This window comes from Lampris incognitus, chromosome 1, assembly GCF_029633865.1.
Source record: "Lampris incognitus isolate fLamInc1 chromosome 1, fLamInc1.hap2, whole genome shotgun sequence".
NCBI classification, from domain to species: domain Eukaryota; kingdom Metazoa; phylum Chordata; class Actinopteri; order Lampriformes; family Lampridae; genus Lampris; species Lampris incognitus.
The window spans coordinates 146,224,871-146,248,116 of NC_079211.1; the positions used below are offsets into that span (position 1 = coordinate 146,224,871).

The 23,246-nt window shown below is 48.0% G+C and overlaps 1 protein-coding gene across 6 annotated transcripts in view; it reads left to right on the plus strand.

Moving 5' to 3' along the window:
* The window catches only part of LOC130125100 (ral guanine nucleotide dissociation stimulator-like), an 87,100-nt gene extending 63,854 nt beyond the window's left edge, over positions 1 to 23,246 (plus strand). For 2 of the 6 annotated variants that reach the window (XM_056294995.1, XM_056294591.1), the window contains exons 6-18: positions 1,934 to 2,149; positions 2,362 to 2,465; positions 3,158 to 3,242; positions 10,325 to 10,402; positions 11,231 to 11,317; positions 11,737 to 11,769; positions 11,970 to 12,091; positions 15,316 to 15,411; positions 16,058 to 16,355; positions 16,707 to 16,781; positions 17,585 to 17,845; positions 22,015 to 22,129; positions 22,903 to 23,246. In XM_056294995.1, coding sequence (XP_056150970.1) covers positions 1,934 to 2,149; positions 2,362 to 2,465; positions 3,158 to 3,242; positions 10,325 to 10,402; positions 11,231 to 11,317; positions 11,737 to 11,769; positions 11,970 to 12,091; positions 15,316 to 15,411; positions 16,058 to 16,355; positions 16,707 to 16,781; positions 17,585 to 17,845; positions 22,015 to 22,129; positions 22,903 to 23,078 — 1,746 coding nt within the window. In that variant the 3' untranslated portion in view covers positions 23,079 to 23,246. The remainder of the gene's footprint in view (positions 1 to 1,933; positions 2,150 to 2,361; positions 2,466 to 3,157; positions 3,243 to 10,324; positions 10,403 to 11,230; positions 11,318 to 11,736; positions 11,770 to 11,969; positions 12,092 to 15,315; positions 15,412 to 16,057; positions 16,356 to 16,706; positions 16,782 to 17,584; positions 17,846 to 22,014; positions 22,130 to 22,902) is intronic. The other 4 variants (XM_056294755.1, XM_056294673.1, XM_056294916.1 and 1 more) reach the window with 4 other exon arrangements.

The window sequence follows — 23,246 nt, forward strand, 5'->3', positions numbered from 1 at the left end:
ACATTTCCGCTCTCCCGATTTCTGTTTTTCAAACCTTTGGCTTATCCCGAAGAGACGGACTGAACTCACACTTTTATTTTAAACTGTTCTGTTTCACATTCACACCATCACAGTCTTCTACTGGTAAACACTGGGAGCTGCCCAGTACAGTCAGATTCTTACTGGTCTGTTTTTCACTCACATTCGTCATGCCAGATTTCTTTCACATGAACTGTGATTAAAAATTCCCATTAACAAATGGCCTCAGTGGAGATTCAGTAGAGGTACAGTACCTCTACTGAATCTCTTATATGGTAGATATACAATAAAGGTACATTAGAGGTGTATTAGAAATACAGTAGAGGTACAGGGGCACAGAACTGTACTTTACTGCAGATACAGGAACACTGCATAATTTGAATACGTGTAAATGTTGCATAGCATGGATACTGTCCAATGTGAATACATTATAGTATAAATGCTGCATTTTGTTGGGAGTGATGAAGAAGGACAGGATTAGAAGGAGTATATTAGAGGGACCGCTCAGGTTGGACGGTGTGGAGACAAAGCAAGAGAGGCAAGATTGAGATGGTTTGGACATGTGTGGAGGAGAGATGCTGGGTGTATTGGGAGAAGGATGCTGAATATGGAGCTGCCAGGGAAGAGGAAAAGAGGAAGGCCAAAGAGGTTTATGGATGTGGTGAGGGAGGACATGCAGGTGGCTGGTGTGACAGGAAGATGCAGAGGACAGGAAGAGATGGAAACGGATGACCCACTGTGGTGACCCCTAACTGGAGCAGCCAAAAGTAGTAGTAGTAGTAGAAGATCTGTAAACCATAGACACAAGCAGTGAGGGTACTGGAAGGGAGAGTACAAGTGGGCTTAGTGGACACGTAAAGCTGTGTATCATCAGCATAACAGTGAAAATGGATACCATAGTGCCAGAGGATGTTGACAGGAGGCGGAGCTGGAGGTGGCAGAGTTGAAGATGCTAAGCTTTTCATTGGGAGTGATGGAGAAGGACAGGATTAGGAACGACTATATTAGAGGGACAGCTCAGGTTGGACAGTTTGGAGACAAAGCAAGAGAGGCAAGATTGAGATGGTTTGGACATGTGTGGAGGAGAGATGCTGGGTATATTGGGAGAAGGATGCTGAATATGGAGCTGCCAGGGAAGAAGAAAAGAGGAAGGCCAAAGAGGAGGTTTATGGATGTGGTGAGGGAGGACACGCAGGTGGCTGGTGTGACAGAGGAAGACGCAGAGGACAGGAAGAGATGGAAACAGATGATCCACTGTGGTGGACCCCTAACGGGAGCAGCCAAAAGTAGTAGTAGTAGTAGTAGTAGTAGATAAATACTGCCTAGTTTGAATACTGTAGAGTCTAACTGTTGGTGTCTGACTAAAGCGGAAGGTCTTCCAAGATGAAGATTCGGTTTCCCCACCAGGAACCATCAGGTCCATTCACATCAATGGATTTAAAGACGTGATCTGCTGGATGACTATGAGGCCGCTTTAAAATGGAAAAAAATCAAACTAGTTTGATGACTTTGATGAAAGCAGCAACGAGATGTTAAATATTCATTCCACTGTGCTTGCTCTTTCTTTCTTTCTTCATCTGCGTCTTGCTTTCCTTCTTTTTGTTTTCCTTTGTGTGTATTTCTCTTTCTTTCTTATTTTTTATCTTTCTTTCTCTGCATCTTTCCTTCTGTCTTTCTCCGCATTCTTTCTCTGTATCTTTCTTTCTCTGCATCTTTCTTTCTTTCTTTTGCTCTCTCTCTCTCTCTCTCTCTCTCTCTCTCTCTCTCTCTCTCTCTCTCTCTCTCTCTCTCTCTCTCTCTCTCTCTCTCTCTCTCTCTCTCTCTCTCTCTCTCTCTCTCTCTCTCTCTCTCTCTCTCTCTCTCTCTCTCTCTCTCTCTCCCTCCCTCCCTACATCCTTCTGTCCCGTCTCTTCAGGACCTGTTTAAGAAGGTGGTACCATATCACTGTCTGGGGGGGATTTGGTCACAGCGGGACAAGAAGGGGAAGGAGCATCTGGCGCCGACCATCCGTGCCACCGTGGCACAATTCAACGCCGTCACCAACTGTGTCATAACCACCTGCCTCAGCAACCCAGCACTCAAGCCCAACCAGAGAGCCCGGCTGCTGGAGCGCTGGATAGAGGTGGCCAGGGTAAGGAATCCGAATCTGAACCTGCATTGGAATCGGAATCTTAATTGGAATCTGAATCAGATTTAAGGGATCAGATTGAGTCTGCACATCAAAGCGATTCAAGAAAAGACAAAAGGAGGTGTTGGGGGGGGGGGGGTTAGTCAAGAGTGATTTGGGAGTCCAAGTACTGTTTGGTTTCTGACTGGATAGTCTGTTGTGTGTGTTGTGTTCAGGAGTGTCGTATCCTGAAGAACTTCTCGTCCCTGCGTGCCATCCTCTCTGCCCTGCAGTGTAACGCCATCCACCGCCTCAAGAGGACCTGGGAGGAGGTGTCCAGGTAGGGCAGCCAACTTTAATGTAACACGTGAGATTAAAACCCATAAATACATGAATGGGTGGATATAGTGGCCCTGTTTGTCTTCTGTTGTTCTGCACTCCCCTGAACGCTGCAGCTCTCCTCGTCCACGGCTATCCTGCAGCCAAGTTTCATATCTGTGCTAACAGTTACCGCCCCTCTGCTATGTTTTGGATCACTTTGAGGATTTATGGTTGAGCCTGGAGGTTCAGAATGAGTAGGAGGAGCAGTTTTCTGACTCAGAGAAAATACTGATAATAGGTGTAAAGGAAGAAGATGGAAAAGAAAAAAATAGGGGGGGGGGTTCTCCATAGGCATTAACACAAGAATGTGTGAGATGGTATATCACATAAAAGGTCAGTAGGTCTTAGACAGGGTACGTACGTAGGTCGGTTAATCATATAGTGGGATACGTGCAAGAAGCATACATATGGAGGTGATTAAACTTTTCCTTCACAATAGGAGACAAAAAGAGAAAATGAATAGATGAGAACTCCGTATCTTCAGATTAGATGAGGAATGTGGACTGGACCAAGGTGAAAATCTCAAACTGTCCGACTCGAAGGTTTTAGTTTACAACATCTGTGTGTGATTTGACAACACAGCGAGGCCAGGATTGCTTTCTGCTCAAACCAAAACACAGGGACTCAAGGTTTTATCTTATCTATTTTCAGGGACAATTTTCGTACTTTCCGCGAGCTGTCGGAGATCTTCTCAGATGACAACAACTACTCCCTCAGCCGAGAGCTCCTGGTGAAGGTGAGTCACACAGCGTGCTCCTTATGGCCGACAGACGGCACATTCACACTTCACAGGTTTTTGTTTTTTGTTTTTTTTGGGCCAATTACCCCACTCTTCTGAGCTGTCCCGGTCACTGCTCCACCCCGTCTGCCGATCCGGGGAGGGCTGCAGACTACCACCTGCCTCCTTCGATACATGTGGAGTCGCCAGCCACTTCTTTTCACCTGACAGTGAGGAGTTTCGCCAGGGGGACGTAGTGCGTGGGAGGATTACGCTATTCCCCACAGTTCCCCCTCCCACCCCTAACTGGCACCCCGACTGATCAGAGGCTTTAGTGCAGCGACCAGGACACATACCCACATCCGGCTTCCCACCCACAGGCACGGCCAGTTGTGTCTGTAGGGCACCCAACCAAGCCGGAGGTAACATGGGGATTCAAACCAACGATCCCAGTGTTGGTAGGCAACGGAATAGTCACGCCACCCGGACGCCCCCCACTCTTCACAGGTTTTACATGTTTGGATGATGCTTTTCATCCAGAGCGAATTGTGAGGGTGCAAAACCTGTAGAATGACCATTAATCCTACCTTAACCAATGTTGCAGGGGGAACGAAACAGAAGTGAGGTCAAAGGTCAGAGTCACAAGTCCTTGGAAATGTAATAAAATACAATTTCGATCCTCGAGAGAAAAACGTACGTCACAGGAGTGTCTGGAAAAGAAAGAGGAGCTCCAGGCAGAAACGGAAAGGGCCGCAGGGCGGTATTCAACTGCGAGTTTATTGAACAAGCGAGTAAGTTTACACTGACTAGAAACTAGTCCTGAAAGTTTACTAGAAACTAGTCCCGGAGGATTGCTGGGATGAAGAGACAAGGACACAAACACAATGTTTTAAAGAAGAAAAATAAATAAAAAAAACAAAACAAAAATAATCTAGTCACCCAGCGCGGGTGAAACATCAACACACGTATTAGAACGTACGTGAGGGTTCGAGAGGGCTGTGAAATCCTGTCTCTTTACCGCCCGAGGCAGATTAAATCAATCTACATGTGTTATGTAAGGCCTGTTTATGGAAGGAAACCTGGAGCCAGGTGACCCGACCTGCCGCTGAACATCCTCACATCTATCTGCCTCGCCACAGCTGCATCGGAGCCATGACCAGAACCAAACAAACTTCCTGTGAGACGGGAACATCGAGTCCTACGCAGATGACATGTGGAAAGGCCGCGTTTCAAAATCACTCGTCGTCTGCCGGCTGTTTTCAGGAGAGCCGGAGGCTTTCTGTCTTCCGTCTGTCTGACTTTCCCCGTCACATCCGGAATGTGGCGTGGACATGTGATGACAGAAGACTTCCGCAGGACAGCAGGGCGTCGCGCCGGGCGTCGGACAGTCTTTTCCGTTGCAGGTCGTCCACATGGCTTATCCTGGAAAAGTCTTTAAAATGACATGAATTATACTGTTCAAAAGTCAAGGCTCTCAAAGGTCTGGGTTACAGTAAAGTGGAGCGTATTAAATTCAGTTTTAGAAGTGTTGAAACTGCTTTCGTTGCACGCTGGGGATGCGGGGGAGAATTAGCCCATTGTATTCCATCATCCGAACCGCTTATCCTGCTCTCAGGGTCACGGGGATGCTGGAGCCTATCCCAGCAGTCATCGGGTGGCAGGCGGGGAGACACCCTGGACAGGCCGCCAGACCATCACACCGACATACACACACACACATTCGTACCTAGGGACAATTTATTATGGCCGAGTCACCTGACCTACATGTCTTTGGACTGTGGGAGGAAACCCACACAGACACGGGGAGAAAGTGCAAACTCCACACAGAGGACGACCCGGGACGACCCCCAAGTTTGGACTACCCCAGGGCTTGAACCCAGGACCCTCTTGCTGTGAGGCGACTACGCTAACCACTGTGCCACCCCCCCATTGTATTGCTTAATTTCTTATTTCTAATTTCTATGAAATCTGACACACTGGTCTCCTCTGCCATTGTAACTGGTTTTAAAAACGATCTTAATCTGCATCGAATTTAACTCCACCAGACTCTCCGACCCCCCGAACAGGAGAAGCCTTGAGGTCTAAGCTCCCCTTTGACAGCAACACTGCTAAAGTGTCCTTGAGCAAGCCACTGACCTCCCTGTGGTGAAAGCGGGATGGGTTTCGATGTCGTAAAACATTCACCATTCGGTCTGTAACCACACAGACTCTCAGCACGGCGAGCCAAGTGTCAGCGGCTGCAGATGGAAAGTTGACGGACCAACTCTGTTTGTCTCGCACTCACTGGTTTAGTTCTAGCAAATAAAATGACATTTCGTTGGGTTTCTTGGGAAATGAGTTTCCTCCGTAGGGTGTCTGGGCTCAGCCTGAGAGATAGGGCGAGGAGCTCAAACATCCGGAGGGAGCTCGGAGTAGAGCCGCTGCTCCTTCGTGTCGAAAGGAGCCAGTTGAGGTGGTTCGGGCATCTGATCAGGACGCCTCCTGGGCGCCTTCCTTTGGAGGTTTTTCCGGGCACATCCAACTGGGAGGAGACCCCGGGGTAGACCCAGAACTCGCCGGAGGGACTACATGTCCAATCTGGCCTGGGAGCGTCTCGGGATCCCCCAGGAGGAGCTGGAGGGCGTTGCTGGGGAGAGGGACATCTGGAGTGCCCTACTTAGCTTGCTGCCACCGCGACCCCACCCCGGAGAAGCGGCTGAAGAGGAGATGAGATGAGCGATGAGAAATAAAATGACTTGCGTGAAATAAACAAAGTGGCACAGATATGAAACACAGCTGTTGTGAACAGTACAGTACAGGATAGTATGAATAGGTCTAGATATTACTGCACATTTCTCAATTGAGTATCTAACGTTGCATATTATTTACATAAAATCCTGACTGGACGCTTTACATTGACAGAGTAAAATAGGTTCTTTTGCTGCAGCGGTTCAGCAGAGCTAAGTTAGCTCATGACAGGGTCATTATAACTCTAGTTAATGGTCACAGCAGTCTGCATATGAAACCGATCGTTGGTTTCAGTCGTTACACTGCTGTGTTGATTATAAGGGTGGGATACCTGCGGTCGGTTGAGACTGAAGAGGTCACTTAGATGAGCGATGAGACATGTCTGTCAATAAACGTGTCCGGGTGAACTGATTCAACTTTCTGTGGTCACTCACTAAAACTTCTGTAGGGGTTGACCGACACCCCCCCCCCCATCTACACAGATGGTGCAGCTAAACATGAGGCTAACTGTCAGTTTGTGAGCGGGGGAGTTAGAAGTCAGGTCCAAGAGGAGCTTCACATCTAAAAAGCCTGCGTTCATAACGACAATAAGGGGCCTCAGGGTAACGTGGCGGTCTACTCCATTGCCTACCAACACAGGGATCGGCGGTTCAAATCCCCGTGTTACAACCAGCTTGGTCGGGCATCTCTACAGACACAATTGGCCGTGTCTGCGGGTGGGAAGCTGGATGTGGGTAAAATTCCTGGTCGCTGCACTAGCGCCTCCTCTGGTTGTTCAGGGCACCTGTTTGGGGAGGCGGAGGGGGATAGCGTGATCCTCCCATGCGCTACATGCCCCTGGTGAAACTCCTCACTGTCAGGTGAAAAGAAGCGGCTGGTGACTCTACATGTATCGAAGGAGGCATGTGGTAGTCTACAGCCCTCCCCGGATTGGCAGAGGAGGTGGAGCAGCGACCGGGATGGCTCGGAAGAGTCATGGGCCAAGTACAATTGGGGAGGAAAGGGGGGGGGGGAGAAAATAAGTGTGTGATGTTTATTACAGTTGGTCGATTCCTGACTCAGAAGTCATCCTAACAAGGAACGTTGTAGTGTCTTTGTTCAGACCGCAAGAAATGTGAAGTTTGTCCTGGATGAGAGCCCTGACCTCGCTCTTCCCTTAAATGTAAAACCAGATGAAATCCTCCGATGTTTGTCTACGAGGGAATGGCTCCTTCAGTTCACAAACCCTTTTTTCTCATTACTGTGAAGTTACTGATCAACCACCGGATTACTCTTTAACCTCGGGCGGTGTTTTTAAAGGGCGTACTGTGGATCTTCTCATTATCGGGGTTTCTGTTCAGGTCTGGATAGTCTGGAGAAGTACAAAAAAAAGAGAAAAAGATGGATTTAAGTTCTTGAAAGGTTTTTGAATTAGGGTAAATTTTGTCTTTTCTTGTGTGGAAAAACGTATGAGTATCGAACTATAAAGCGGCTTTGTGCAGTTTTTGGAGCCACTCTCATTTTATGTGTTGTGTTCTTGTTGATGGATATTGTCGGTCATGATCAGCAGACGCCATATTGAATACCAGACCTACAAAAAGTGTTAAATTCCAGGAGAACTAAGGCCGGTAAAAATACGGAATTTGGGAAGTGACATGTATGTCTACGTAAAGAGATCAAAAATGAAAATATATTCATACGCCATGCATCCCTGCAACGCAAAGAGTCCGGCAAGCACAGCAGCAACAGGACTGTCTGTTCTCCCTGCATGCGAGCAGTTCGAGTTAAGTGTCTGTAAGAGAAGCAGACGAGGCGTAGGAACTCAGAATGGTGATAAGATGACGTAGAGGAACACCATCAGGGAATCCCTCCTGACGTCAAGAGTTGGAGGCGTCTGTCAGGCGGAGATAAGAAGCGCCTAGAGCTAGGCGTCTGACCCACGTGTCAGGTTTCACACGGGGCTGACGAAACCCCGGCCTGACGAAACCCCCGCAGAGTTGCATCATCCTGAGGAATTCAGCTGAAACCTCTGTTGGTGGAGCTTTGTTAGCTGAGCAGGTTCAGTTCTTATTGGGATTTTTTTTTTTTGGTGTCTCAACGTGTTTCGAGAAACTCCTGGACCAAACGTACAGGTCCTTTTCCGTGAAACGCGGGGAACATTCCCATTTAAAGCGCATGAAATCAAAACTCCGCCAGGAACCTGTTAGAAAAATGAAGGAACGCCACCTCATCATCGCCACCTCTGTCTAATGATCAGTTTAGCTGGTTTGAATCATGCCAAAGGTTTTGAAACACTGTTAAGGTTTAATTAGACCACAATTCTGGGATTCAAAAATGATATGTTATACTCTTTATAATGTGTGGCGTGTGTTGGGCCTCTGGAGCCTTCAGTCACTTTAATCTATGTTGGGAAACACAACACATACACACACCACTATCATCATCGGCGGTCACTCGGGGTTGAGTATGACTGTCCTCCTAGGTTCTTGTGGGTCTTCAGGTGGGCGTAGAGGTCGATCCTGGAGCCGCATATTTTGAGGCAATGTGGGCAAGGGTGTGAAGAAGTGGTTGAGGATGTGGTTTGGGCCTTTCTAGTAACTCGCTGCTTTCTGAGTCTGCGCTTGTTTTCAGCAGCACGGTGGAGGTCGGTGGGTGTAGCGCCCAGCCCCTTCATGGACAGCCAGTCTCCAGGCCCCCCTGTTTTCTGCTGCTTGCTCCCAGGTGTTGAGGTCGATGCCAAACCTTTCTATGTGGGCCTTGGTGTTGTCTTTATATCGCTTCTTTTGTCCTCCTGGGGCACGGCGTCCTGTCACGAGCTGAGAGTAAAGGACTTGTTTCGGGGGCGAGAGTCAGACATGCGGAGGACATGGCCAGATGTTGTATGCATGTTGGCCTCCTTGAGGACGCTGAAGCTGGTGCGCTTATCCTCCCAGCTGATCTTAAGGATCTTCCTGAGGCATCACTGTTGGTATGCCTGGAGTGCCTTCAGGTGCCTGCTACATGTGGTCCAGGTTTGTGACCCATACAGTAGGGTGGGCAGTGCTACCACTTTGTACACCAGAGTTTTTGTTCTGGCCTGAAGGTCGTGGTTTTCAAAAACCCATTTTTGAGAAGGCCCAGCCGGCACAACTGAGATGATGGTGGTGTATTTCATTGTCAGTGTTGGCTTTGGAGAAGAGAAGGCTGCCAAGATGTGGGAACTGTTTCATGTTTTCGAGTCTGGTGTTGTCTACAGAGATGGATGGGGGCAGAGCAGGCATATTTCTGTTGGGTGGGGGTTGGTAGAGGATATGGGTCTTTTTTATGTTAATGTCCAGGCCAAGCTGCTTTTACGCCTTTGCAAAGGCGTCCAGTATGCTCTGTAACTCCTCTTCTACGAGGGACACTAAGGTGTTGTCATCAGTGTACTGCAGCTCAATGATGAATGTGGTAGTAGTTTTACTTTTTAATGTTCAGAAGATTCCCATCAGTTCTGTACATGATTTCAACTCCCTGAGGCAGATTGGGACCAATGAGGAGGAGGATGGTGGCAGAACAGGGTTGGGGCAATGACTGCCTTGTTTAACTCCTGTGTGGACCTTGAAGGACTCTGTCTCGTCCCCATAACTGCTGAGTACTCTAGCTGGCATATTGTCATGTATTAGTCGTAGTACTCTGATATATTTGTCAGGGCAGCCTATTTTTGACAGAACTAGCCAGAGGGCCTGGCGGTTTATGGAATTAAAAGCTTTGGTTAATTCTATAAAGGCCATGTACAGTGGTTGATACTGTGCCTGGGCTTTTTCTTGGAGTTGGCGAGCGGTAAAAATCATATCCATGGTGCCTCTGATAGGATGAAAACTACTCTGGGATTCTGGCAGATTTTCCTCTGATATTGAGAGGAGTCTGTTGGCCAAGACCGTAGCCAGAGCTTTCCCTGTGGTGGAACACGGCCGGGGGTGGCTAGAGTCCAATGGCGTGGAGAACCAAGACGATTGGAGACCACCCTCTCCGCCTTCACTGTCATTGTGACCCGGAGACATCTTCCGCCAGTTCCACCGTTGAGGTCTTTGTTGGATCGCGCTTCGTCTGGAACCTCCCCCTTGACATATCCGCCTTGGGTGACCCTACCAGGAGCCAAGCTCCGGACAGCACAGCTCTTGGGATCATTAGTACATGCAAGCTTCTCCACCACGGAAAGGTGGCGATCCAGGAGAACACACACACACACATACCAACAACAGAGCACACAATTTAGGTGAATTGCTTCAGTTTTCACATTCTTTAGTCATGACACTTCCCCTATTAGGTGAACCAGTGTGGGAAGAAAATCGACAGAAGAACCATTTCCTGTTTACATAAACTGTTTCCTGTGTGTAAATAACAGACTGTCTAATGGGTTTCTTGATCTGCAGGAGGGCACGTCTAAATTCGCCACCCTGGAGATCAACCCCAAACGGGCCCAGAGGAGACACCAGCAGCAGAGAGACCTGGTGAGTTCACCACGCAGAGCTGCCCCACACACTTAGACACGACACAGTTACAGTACACTCCAGTGCATTCACACACCGCCACCATTGCAGCCAGCGGATCAACATTTTGATGGGTGACCCCCCCCCAATAGCAATAAACCCCCTAAACATGGTTGTGTTATTACCACACTCCCTTCCATGTTCGTCGCATGTAGTCTGTTTATCAATAGCGCCATCTAGTGGTGGGTCAAACCGCTGCAGCCAGAACTGGCATTTCCAGAAGTAACGCTGTCATTTCCTGGGCTGTCGCTCAAACTTGGGTTTTCCCTTCTCACCACAGCTTCCCCCAAAATACCACGTCATGGTTTTACTCAGACGTGTTTTATTTTCACCGGGGTAATTATTTACAGTTAGAATGACGTGAACACCGTCCTACAGACACAGCTGGCCGTGTTTGTGGGTGGGAAGCCGGATGTGGGTATGTGTCCTGGTCGCTGCACTAGCGCCTCCTCTGGTCGGTTGGGGTGCCTATTCAGGGGGGAGGGGGAACTGGGGGGAATAGCGTGATCCTCCCAAGCGCTACGTCCCCCCTGGCGAAACTCCTCGCGGTCAGGTGAAATGAAGCGGCTGGCGACTCCACATGTATGGGAGGAGGCATGTGGTAGTCTGCAGCCCTCCCCGGATCGGCAGAGGGGGTGGAGCAGCGACCCCAGGACGGCTCGGAAGAGTGGGGTAATTGGCCGGATACAATTGGTGAGAAAAGGGGGGGGAAATGCAACAACAACAAAAAAAGAAGAGTATGTGACCACCTTGTTGTCCTTCATGCCCACCTCCATTCACTGTGTACAGGGTGTAATGCAGGGAACCATTCCTTACCTGGGGACCTTCCTGACGGACCTGGTCATGATGGACACTGCCATGAAAGATTACACCGAGGTCAGACCTTCAGTTAAAGACTCGATGAAATAGAGCTGAAATTGATTAGCGGCTGAAAGCTAACGATAATTCCCTCCGACGCTTCAGACACTGACCAATGCCATGTTTAACCTGCCATGTTTAACCTACAGTGTTTAAACCTACGTTTAAGTTTAACTTGGCAACTCTCTTCAAACTTTTAAATATTCAGGTGACTTTAAAAGACTGAAGCGCTTTGATTACTGTTTAACGTATTTGTAACTTTTGTTCATTTTGCCATGAAAATAGTTGTCTGAACACCGAGCCTTGTAAGGGATTATCAGACGGCTTATGATTGACAGCTTTCTAGCCCACACGTCCTCCAGAAAATGGACTTGCTTGTTAGCTCATCAGCGCAGAAGGGTTTCTAATGTAACACACTGCTTGTTTTCTGTCTTCAGAGTGGCCTGATAAACTTTGAGAAGAGGAGAAAGGTAAGTGAACTTGATCTAATGGACTTTAGCTAGAGGACAACAGGGCAGGCGTTATCTGAGGGCTGGCTTCAGTGCAGAGTTTAGTAGAAGTGACAAGGCAGAAAGATAAAACCCAGAGGAAGGGGAGCTAAATCAAATTATAAGAAAGAGCGTTTCGTGTCAAAAGACAACAAACTCTGTCTGTCTCTTTCTCTCTGCAGGAGTTTGAGGTGATCGCTCAGATCAAACTGCTCCAGCTGGCCTCCAATAACTACAGTTTCACTCAGGACGGCCATTTCAGAGAGTGGTTTGCAGGAGTGGAGCGTCTGAGCGAAGCTGAGAGGTCAGTCACCATGCTGAGACGTCGCACAACCACATCTCCAGTTTTATTTTATGTCATCAGACACAAGTGTGACCTCGTCTTGTGGTTTTTCTTTTTTGACTTTGCATTAATACCATCGTTATTATGTCCTTTGTCATTTTTTGAAGGATTGAAAATAGGTTTATTCTGTGCAGGTGGTTTATTGAAACCATTTTTGTGTGACATGAAGTATTTCATCACCTAGGCTGGCCTTTAACCGGAACCACATCCAGGCAGACAGAGTTTTGATTTTTACATTTAAAAAAGATATGTACTGGGCATCCAGGTAGCGTAGCGGTCTATTCTGTTGCCTACCAACACGGGGATCAGCGGTTCAAATCCCTGTGTTACCTCCGGCTTGGTCGGGTGTCTCTACAGACACAGTTGGCTGTGTCTGTGGTGGGAAGCCAGATGTGGGTATGTGTCTTGGTCGCTGCACTAGCGCCTCCTCTGGTTGATTGGGGCACCTGTTCGGGGGGGGGGGGACTGGGGGGAATAGCGTGATGCTCTTGTGCGCTACGTCCCCCTGGTGAAATGTCTCACTGTCAGGTGAAAAGAAGCGGCTGGTGACTCCACATGTATCGGAGGAGGCATGTGGTAGTCTGCAGCCCTCCCCGGATCAGCAGACTGGGTGGAGCAGCGACCGGGACGGCTCAGAAGAGTGGGGTAATTGGCTGGGTACAATTGGTGAGAAAAAGGGGGGGAAATCCAAAAGAAAAAAAAAGACATACTAAGATCACTGAGACGTTACTCGGGTCTGTTAATGATGGACTCATTAATCATGTTTCCAATCAAATTTCAAGGGAAGTTTGGAACAGTCAAAAAATAAAATGAAAAAGGAAGTCGGCAAGGCAAATTATCTGGGGCTGGGGAAAACGATATTTCATTTCATCTCATGTGCGCAGGTGCATGGAATGAAATGACAAATAAATGTTCCTGATTCCAGATCTGTATAGCACATTTATGGCACATACATAGGTGGCATGGTGGCCCAGTGGTTAGCACTCTTGCCCAGTGGTTAGCACTGTTGCCCCACAGCAAGAAGCTCCTGGGTTCGAACCCCGGGCCATCCCAGGTCCTTTCTGTGTGGAGTTTGCATGTTCTCCCCGTGTCTGCGTGGGTTTCCTCCGGGTGCTCTGGTTTCCTCCCACCATCTAAAAGACATGCATGTTAGGGTTAATACTCCTGTCTGTGCCCCCAACAAAGGCAATAGGAAAAAGAACTGGAGCTGGTCCCTGGGTGCTGCAGCTGCCCACTGCTCCTATACAATAGGATGGTTAAACGCAGAGGCCACATTTCACTGTAAGAATAGAATTCATTGTAAGAAGACAGTGTCGAATAAAGTGGCTTTCATTAATTTCAAAGTGCTTTACATAAAACAGAGAAGGCATTGAGGAAAAATGTAAAAGCAACATGGGGCAATAAAAAGACATTTAAAAATAAAAAGATAGAGTAAAAGTGTCAGTGTAGTGTAAGATGATAATCAAAAGGTTCAAATTTGATTTAATAAAAGGCAGTGGTAAACAGGAAAGTCTTCAGCCTTGATTTACTAGAACTGATATTTGCAGTAGAGCTGCAGTTTTCCGGGAATCGGTTCCAGATATGTGGTGCATAAAAACTGAAAGCTGCCTCTCCATGTTTAGTGTTGAATTTGGGGACAGGAAGCAGACCTGCCCCAGACGATCTGAGAGGTCTGGATAGTTCATAGTGCAGCAGAAGATCAGAAGTGCATTTTGGCCCCAAACTATTCAGTACTTTATAAAACAAGAGCAGAGTTTTAAAATCAATCCTTTGATGGACAGGAAGCCAGTGTAAAGACCGCAGAACTGAAGTGATGTGATCCACTTTTCTTGTCTTAGTAAGGACTTAAGCAGCAGCATTCTGAATCAGCTGCAGCTGTTTGATCAATTTTTTAGTGACCCGTAAAGACGCCATTACAGTAGTCGAGTTGTCTTAAGATAAATGCGTGCAAAAGTTTTTTTCAAATCCTGCTGAGACGGAAGTGGGGCAGGCTAAGCTAAGTGCTAGCCCATGCAGACCAGCAGTTCCGACAGTCGTCCTGGCTGGCATTTGCTTTCTTGGACAGTGATTTATTCATTTGTTTGTTTGTTTGTTTGTTTATTTATGTTTTTGTTGCTTAGATTGGATATATGTGTTCTTAGTTTGGATACATGTGCTCTTAGTTTGGATACATGTGTTCTTAGTTTGGATATATGTGATCTAATTTGGATATATGTGTTCTAGTTTGGGTCTATGTGTTCTTGTAGTTTGAATATGTTTTTGTGTTAGTCTTGCACTGCTGTGAACTGGGGGAAATGATCATTTCATTTCATTTCATAAGTGAAGCGGCCCTAGAATGGAGCCTTGGGGAACCCACTGGTCATTTTTGTCCACTCAGATTTGTAATTACCTCTCGACACAAAGTAGTCCCTGTCCTTTAAGCAGGATTCAAACCAGTTTCCCCGGGTGCTGCACAGTGGCTGCCCACTATTCCTAGCTACACAGCTAGGATGGGCTAAATGCAGACAATAAAGTTAATTGTATGCATGTACAAATGACAAATAAAGTGTATTCTATGTTATTCTATTTAGTGCTGTGCCAGAAAGTCCCACCCAGTTTTCCAATCAGTCTAGTAATGTGTTGTGGTCGACTGTGTCAAATTCAGAATTTAGATCCAGTAATACCAGGTCTGCCACTGGCTGTGTTTAAGCGCATGTCATTAAAGACCTTAACAAGAGTAGTCTCAGTGCTGTGGTGTATTTACTTTTGTAGGTTTTAATTGGATTGAAAAGACTGTATGTGTTCGAGACTATCACCAAAAACATCTAAAAACAGAATGGATGTCAAGAATTAGTTTCCACTGGAAACATTCAAAAATTCCGTTCCCATGGCCTTTTGTTTGCTTAATCTATTCATAGGAAAGTAACCTTCTCACCTAAACGGAAAAGTAAAATCCTTTTTTATCCATGTTATGGATTTTTTCATAATGGAGCATTTCAGTTTTTCATTTCTCAAATTCAAAATGTATTAAAAGAAAAAATAATTAATGATATGATGGAAATGTGGCGACCGGCTGTGGTGGAGATTGGAGCAGTGACCTTTTGTGTCAGGACACGTCTCTCAGACTGCAGGACGACTTTGTCGCCTTCGTGAGAGGTGTTTAAAAATGTGGTCTGATCTGCTCGATGTGGTTTCTCCTCCCACAGCTACAATCTGTCCTGTGAGATTGAGCCGCTGTCAGAGTCAGCCAGCAACACTCTCAGAGCCAAGAAGAACGGCGGCATCATGAAGCGCTGGAGCGAGTGAGTAACCCCGAACCCACCAGACCACAGATTCATTTAACACCACAGGAGGTGACACCAACAGAGTCACATAATTTCACAGTGGCGACTACTTCACTCATTCTGTTTTCGCACACGTTGCCTTTAATTATTCCCTGGGAGAGGATTATGCGTTTGGCCATGTGTGTGTGTGTGTGTGTGTGTGTGTGTGCATGTGCGGGGAGGGGCTGAGCCCCACCCTCATTGAAATACGCAGAGGAGAGGAGAGAAACTAGCGCGACCACAAATGACAATAACGAGTAGCCTACTGCTTCACGAGTTTTCATTAGGGTTAGAGCCAATAAGAGGCAGAGTAGGGCGGGTCTTCGCACAATATCATAAAAGTAATAACTTATACCAAAAGTTATAAGTGAGTTGATTGAATGTTATTCTGTTATTGCCAATCGTTCCGGACCTCTGGCTGATGCGGACCTTTGAGTAATAAGTTTGAGAACCCCTGTTTTATTCCCTGAATTATTCACAAGCTTTAATATTCTTTAGCAACAAATATGCTTTCTTATTAAAGGCATCAGTGTTAAAGATACTTTCTTAATAAAGTATTTGTTCCTGTCAGTGTTGTGTTACAGGACTAAACGTATCTTTGTACATCTCCTGTGTGTCTGTCCAGCCGCCAACTAACGGAGGCGGGCTCCAGCGGCGGCGCAGGCTCCCACTCCAAGTCCTTCGACCACTCCCACTACAGGCCGTACCAGGGGGGCAGCGGAGGGGGTGACAGCGGTGACGCACTCAGCGTCACCTCTGTCAGCTCCAGTGGCTCGGACCTGGAGGATGTCAACGCCAGCTTCCTGCCCGAGTCCCCGGAGGGACACGAGAGGAAGGTGAGGAAGAGGAAAGAGGAGGACAGTGGGGTCACCGCTCGTCTGCCTTTAGAGCGTGCTCTTCTTCCTGTACAACAGGAAGTGAAGGTGATTCGCCCGGGTCAGCTCGTGATCAAATACCAGAGTTCATCCTCTTATTGTATGTTGCCATTGATGCTAGCTACTTTACCTCAGGCACCTCATTGGCTAGTTAGTCGGCCCAGGAGGGCTGGCTGTACTTTGCATGACCATTAACCTTCCAATAACACACTAACGTTCACTTCACTTCATGTCCCGTCCATTACTGCCCCACCGCTGGTGGCACAGCTAACAACAAGCTCAAACACACTACCCACCAGCAGCAGCATGACTTGATGGTTTGTGGTGTCAACATAAAGCTAACAAGAGTATTGCTTGTTGTTAGTTGACTGTCTGGCTGTCTGTCTGTCTTCTCTCTAGACGTCAACGCCCTCAGTTAAACATTCAGTCTCAGTCTTGGGGAGAGAAGGCCCAGCAGCGGACACCACATCTACGGTAGCTCGCTGTGTTCACTTCTACTAACACTCGGGTTTCATACGATCTTATTTGAATGACTAACTTTCTATCCATCAAATATGTTGCTTTCCAGGGCAAACCCAAGTTTCCGTCGCTCACAGTGTTCAAAGATTAGTCTGAAACTGACCAGGTGTTATACTGATCCTGGTGTTGTAGCATATGTGTGAACTGAAATGTTTTTGAACTTGTGAAATGTTTCAGAGCAAAAATAAACATGAGAATGGAGAATACAAACTGCTGAGCAAACACCTAACAGCTATACTATGATATTTACTAGTCTACAGTGTGGTCACCTCACAGCAAGAAGGTTCTGGGTTCGAGCCCTGGGGTAGTCCAACCTTGGGGGTCGTCCCGGGTCGTCCTCTGTGTGGAGTTTGCATGTTCTCCCCGTGTCTGCATGGGTTTCCTCCGGGGGCTCCAGTTTCCTCCCACAGTCCAAAGACATGTAGGTCAGGTGAATCGGACCTACTAAATTGTCCCTAGGTGTGTGTGTGTGTGTGTCGGCCCTGTGATGGCCTGGTGGCCTGTCCAGGGTGTCTCCCCGCCTGCTGCCTAATGACTGCTGGGATAGGCTCCAGCATCCCCGCCGCCCTGAGAGCAGGATAAGCAGTTTGGATAGTGGATGAATGGATGTATATTTACTGGCTAATTATGATATTTACTAATCATATATGGTATTTCCTGGCCATGTTGTATTTACCATTAATATTATGCTTAAGGAAAGTTGAAATGTCTGTTATTCTCATCGTGTTCCCCTCCCTCATGTGGTTCTTCTTCCGCAGTTCTGGGAGTGTACGTCGCTGTCCTCCCTGGACACCTCCGGCATGGGCTCGGGTTCCGGCTCAGGGTCCAGCAGCGCCTCCTCCTCCTCCGTGTCCTCCTCCACGCCGCTGTCGGCCTCCCGCTCCCACAAGCGCTCGGTGTCAGCCGTGTCCAACTACTCCACGCTGTCGCTGCCGCTCTACAACCAGCAGGTGGATGACTGCTGCATCATCCGTGTCAGCCTGGACGTGGAAAACGGCAACATGTACAAGAGCATCCTGGTGAGCAAGCGGAGGGGGCAGACCTTACTCTCTGTTGGAGTAACTAGTAGTGCTGAAACGACCAATCAATAAGTTGATCAAAAGAAAATTAATCAGGGGGTTACCAACACTAATGTGAGGAACCCTTACTTAAGATAATAATCTACTGCTACTACTACTTTCGGCTGCTCCCATTAGGGGGCGCCACAGCGGATCATCCGTTTCCATTTCTTCCTGTCTTCTGCATCTTCCTCTGTCACACCAGCCACCTGCATGTCTTCCCTCACCACATCCATAAACCTCCTCTTTGGCCTTCCTCTTTTCCTCTGTCCTGGCAGCTCCATATTCAGCATCCTTCTCCCAATATACCCAGCATCTCTCCATGTCCAAGCCTCTCTTGCTGTGTCTCCAAACCGTCCAACCTGAGCTGTCCCTCTAATATAATCATTCCTAATCCTGTCTTTCTTCGTTACTCCCAGTGAAAATCGTAGCATTTTCAACTCTGCCACCTCCAGCTCCACCTCCTGTCTTTTCATCAGTGCCACTGTCTCCAAACCATACAACATAGCTGGTCTCACAACCATCTTGTAAACCTTCCCTTTAACTCTTGCTGGTACCCTTCTGTCGCAAATCACTCCTGACACTCTTCTCCACCCACTCCCCCCTGCCTGCACTCTCTTCTTCACCTCTCTAGTGCACTCCCCGTTACTTTGGACAGTTGACCCCAAGTAATTAAACTCATTCACCTTCTTCACCTCCACTCCTTGCATCCTCACCATTCCACTGTCCTCCCTCTCATTCACGCATAGGTATTCCGTCTTGCTCCTGCTGACTTTCATTCCTCTTCTCTCCAGTGCATACCTCCACCTCTCCAGGCTCTCCTCAACCTGCACCCTACTCTCGCTACAGATCACAATGTCATCCGCGAACATCATCGTCCATGGAGACTCCTGCCTGATCTCATCTGTCAACCTGTCCATCACCATTGCAAACAAGAAAGGGCTCAGAGCCGATCCTTGATGTAATCCCACCTCCACCTTGAACCCATCTGTCATTCCAACCGCACTCCTCACCACTGTCACACTTCCCTCATACATATCCTGCACCACTCCTACATACTTCTCTGCAACTCCCCACTTCCTCATACAATACCACACCTCCTCTCTCGGCACCCTGTCGTATGCTTTCTCTAAATCTACAAAGACACAATGCAACTCTTTCTGGCCTTCTCTATACTTCTCCATCAACATTCTCAAAGCAAACATCGCATCTGCGGTGCTTTCGTGGCATGAAACCATACTGCTGCTCACTAATCGTCACCTCTCCTCTTAACCTAGCTTCTATTACTCTTTCCCAAATCTTCATGCTGTGGCTGATCAACTTTATACCTCTGTAGTTGATACAGTTCTGCACATCGCCCTTGTTCTTGAAAATCGGTACCAGTATGCTTCTTCTCCACTCCTCAGGCATCCTCTCACTTTCCAAGATTGTGTTAAACAATCTAGTTAAAAACCCCATTGCCATCTCTCCTAAACATCTCCATGCCTCCACAGGTATGTCATCAGGACCAACTGCCTTTCCACTCTTCATCCTCTTCATAACTGCCCTCACTTCTTCCTTGCTAATCCACTGAACTTCCTGATTCACTATCCCTACATCATCCAACCTTCTCTCTCTCTCATTTTCTTCATTCATCAGCCCCTTAAAGTACTCCTTCCACCTTCTCAGCACACTCCTCGCTTGTCAGCACATTTCCATCTCTATCCTTGATCGCCCTAACTTGCTGCACATCCTTTGCAGCTTGGTCCCTCTGTCTAGCCAATCGGTACAAGTCCTTTTCTCCTTCCTTAGTGTCTAATCTGTCATACAACTCACCCTACGCCTTTTCCACCTCTCTCTTTGCTTTACGCTGCATCTCCTTGTACTCCTGTCTACTTTCTTCATCTCTCTGACTATCCCACTTCTTCTTCGCCAACCTCTGCCTCTGTATACTTTGCTGTACTTCCTCATTCCACCACCAAGTCTCCTTGTCTTCCTTCCTCTGTCCTGATAACACACCAAGTACCTTCCTAGCTGTCTCCCTCACTATTTCTGCAGTGGTTGCCCAGCCATCTGGCAACTCTTCACTACCACCCAGTGCCTGTCTTAACTCCTGCCTGAACTCCACACAACAGTCTTCCTTCTTCAACTTCCACCATTTGATCTTCGGCTGTGTCTTCACTCGCTTCCTCTTCTTGGTCTCCAAAGTCATCCTACAGACCACCATCCGATGCTGCCTAGCTACGTTCTCCCCTGTCACCACCTTGCAGTCTCCAATCCCTTTTAGATCGCGCCTTCTACATAAGTTATAGTCCACCTGTGTGCACTTTCCTCCACTCTTGTACGTCACCCTGTGTTCCTCCCTCTTCTTGAAATATGTATTCACCACAGCCATTTCCATCCTTTTCGCAAAATCCACCACCATCTGTCCTTCCACATTTCTCTTCTTGACTCCATACCTTCCCATCACCTCCTCATCACCTCTGTTCCCTTCACCAACATGTCCATTGAAGTCCGCTCCAATCACCACTCTCTCCTCCTTGGGTACCCTCTCCACCATGTCGTCCAACTCATTCCAGAATTCTTCTTTCTCGTCCGTCTCACACCCAACTTGCGGGGCATATGCGCTGATACCATTCAGCAATACACCTTCGATTTCCTGCTTCATACTCATCACTCTGTCTGACACTCTCTTCACCTCCAGCACGCTCTTGACATACTCTTCCTTCAGAATTACCCCTACCCCATTTCTCCTCCCATTCGCACCATGGTAGAAGAGTTTGAACGCACCTCCGATGCTCCTGGCCTTACTCCCCTTCCACCTGATCTCTTGCATACACAGTATGCCTACCTTTCTTCTTTCCATCATGTCCGCCATCTCTCTACCTTTACCAGTCATAGTGCCAACATTCAAAGTTCTGACTCTCACCTCCACATGCCTACCCTTCCTCCTCTCTAGCTGCCTCTGGACATGCCTTCCCCCTCTCCTTCTCCTTCGCCCAACAGTAGCATAGTTTCCACCAGAACCCTGCTGGTTAACAGTACCGGTGGCGGTCGTTGACAACCCGGGCCTCGACCGATCCGGTATGGAAATCTTATTTATGATCCGCATATTTGATTTGGCAAAGATTTTACGCCGGATTCCCTTCCTGACGCAACCCTCCCCATTTGTCCGGGCTTTGGACCGGCACTAAGAATACACTGGCTTGTGCCTCCTCAGTCGCTGGGTTTTACTTAAGATAATAATGATCGGGAAAAAAGAGTTTACCAGCAGCTTTAGAAGAAGAAATAAAAAAAGAGGTTAAAAGTTACACCAATAAGCCGATAAGCTGGTTAGAAATGGAAAGACATGGAATTAAAAAGTCATTAAATCCTGGAAGGAAAGAAACTATTGGATGGCAGTGCTATTCCAGAGCGAAGCATTCCCCCCGATTTTGTATCCGACCAATTACCCCACTCTTCCGAGCCGTCCCAGTCGCTGCTCCACCGCCTGTACCGATCTGGGGAGGGCTGCAGACTACCACATGCCTCCTCCCATACATGTGGAGTCGCCAGCCGCTTCTTTTCACCTGACAGTGAGGAGTTTCGCCAGGGGGATTTAGCGCATGGGAGGATCACGCTATTCCCCCCAGTTCCCCCTCCCCCCTGAACAGGCGTCCCGACTGACCAGAGGAGGCGCTAGTGCAGCGACCAGGACACATACCCACATCCAGCTTCCCACCTGCAGACAAAGCCAATTGTGTCTGTAGGGACGCCCGAGCAAGCTGGAGGTAACACGGGGATTCGAACCAGCGATCTCCGTGTTGGTAGAAAACGGAATAGACCGCCACGCCACCCAGACGCCCCCAGAGCAAAGCATCTTGAAAACAAAAAATAGCCGAAGTTCACCATTGACCATTTTCAACATTTTCATGTAGAGGAAGTGGTTTTTAAAAAACGTTCTTTTGTCAGCCAGTGATTTAAGTTGTGCTGTCAGTCATTCAGTTACAACAGGCCTTTCTTTTTAGTAGTTGCAAAAAAACTCCCTTTTGATACTGAAATGTTTCAAGACGATTTCATCGAACTTGGAGGGTGTTTAACCTGCGACTGTAGGGAGACGTCATCTCCGTCCCGTCTGAATTTAAATGTTTTTCTTCGATCCCGTGTTTCAGGTGACCAGCCAGGACAAGACGCCGGCCGTCATCAGGAAGGCCATGATCAAACACAACCTGGAGCGGGAAAAAACGGAGGACTACGAGCTGATGCAGAAGATCTCTGAGGATAAAGGTAAAGACCGCCATCTTGTCGCAGCTCTCTAACACAGACCCGTCACAGGACGCTTTCTTACTGGTTACCAGCAGTTAATGGGGGGCAGACAGCCATTTTGAACAAAGAGACAAATGATGGACCTTTGAATTGTCACGTAACATTGACTCTTACTTCTCCATAAATCAAAGAAAATTCCGGGCTTCATGCAATGCCGTGTCTGTCATTCTAAAAAAATTGTCTGTTTTGTTGCCTGCCAGTACGGGGCTCGCCGGTTCGAATCCCCGTGTTACCCCCGGCTTGGTCAGGTGTCCCTACAGACACAATTGGCCGTGTCTGCGGGTGGGAAACCGGGTGTGGGTATGTGTCCTGGTCACTGCACTAGCACCTCTGGTCGGTTGGAGCACCTGTTCGGGGGGCGGGGGGGGGGAGACTGGGGGGAATAGCGTGATCCTCCCACGCGCTACATCCCCCTGGTGAAACTCCTCACCGTCAGGTGAAAAGAAGCGGCTGGCGCCTCCACATGTATGGGAGGAAGCACGTGGTAGTCTGCAGCCCTCCCCGGATCGGCCGAGGGTGGAGTAGTGACCGGGACGGCTTGGAAGAGTGGGGTAATTGGCCAAGTACAGTTGGGGAGAAAAATAAAAATGCTCCGTTTTTACCGCCCATATAACCGTCTAAAACTGAAATGCATCCTATAGCTCTGTCATTACATAGTTGAAGAATGCCCTGTTCAATTCCTGAGGCATGTAAAGTGTACATATGACCCTTCAGTAACCGTTTCTCTCGCGCAGAGCTGCGGATCCCCGACAACGCCAACGTCTTCTACGCCATGAACTCCACTGCCAACTACGACTTCGTGCTGAAGAAACGTGGCTGTGGGCGGCCGGTCCGGGCCAAGAACGTGGCGAGCTCCACGCTGCCTCGCATGAAGCAGAAAGGGCTGAAAATCGCCAAAGGGATCTTCTGAGAGGCGCTTCGCCGCCTCTTCTTTTTCCACTACACGCTGAAATTTTCCATTTGGGGGGTCTGTTGACTTCATCGTAGGCCCTCCGTATCTGACCAAGCCGAAGGATCGGTGTTGTGGATGAAAGAAACTACTGAAAAGAAAGAAAACAAGTGTGACAGAGAAAGAGAG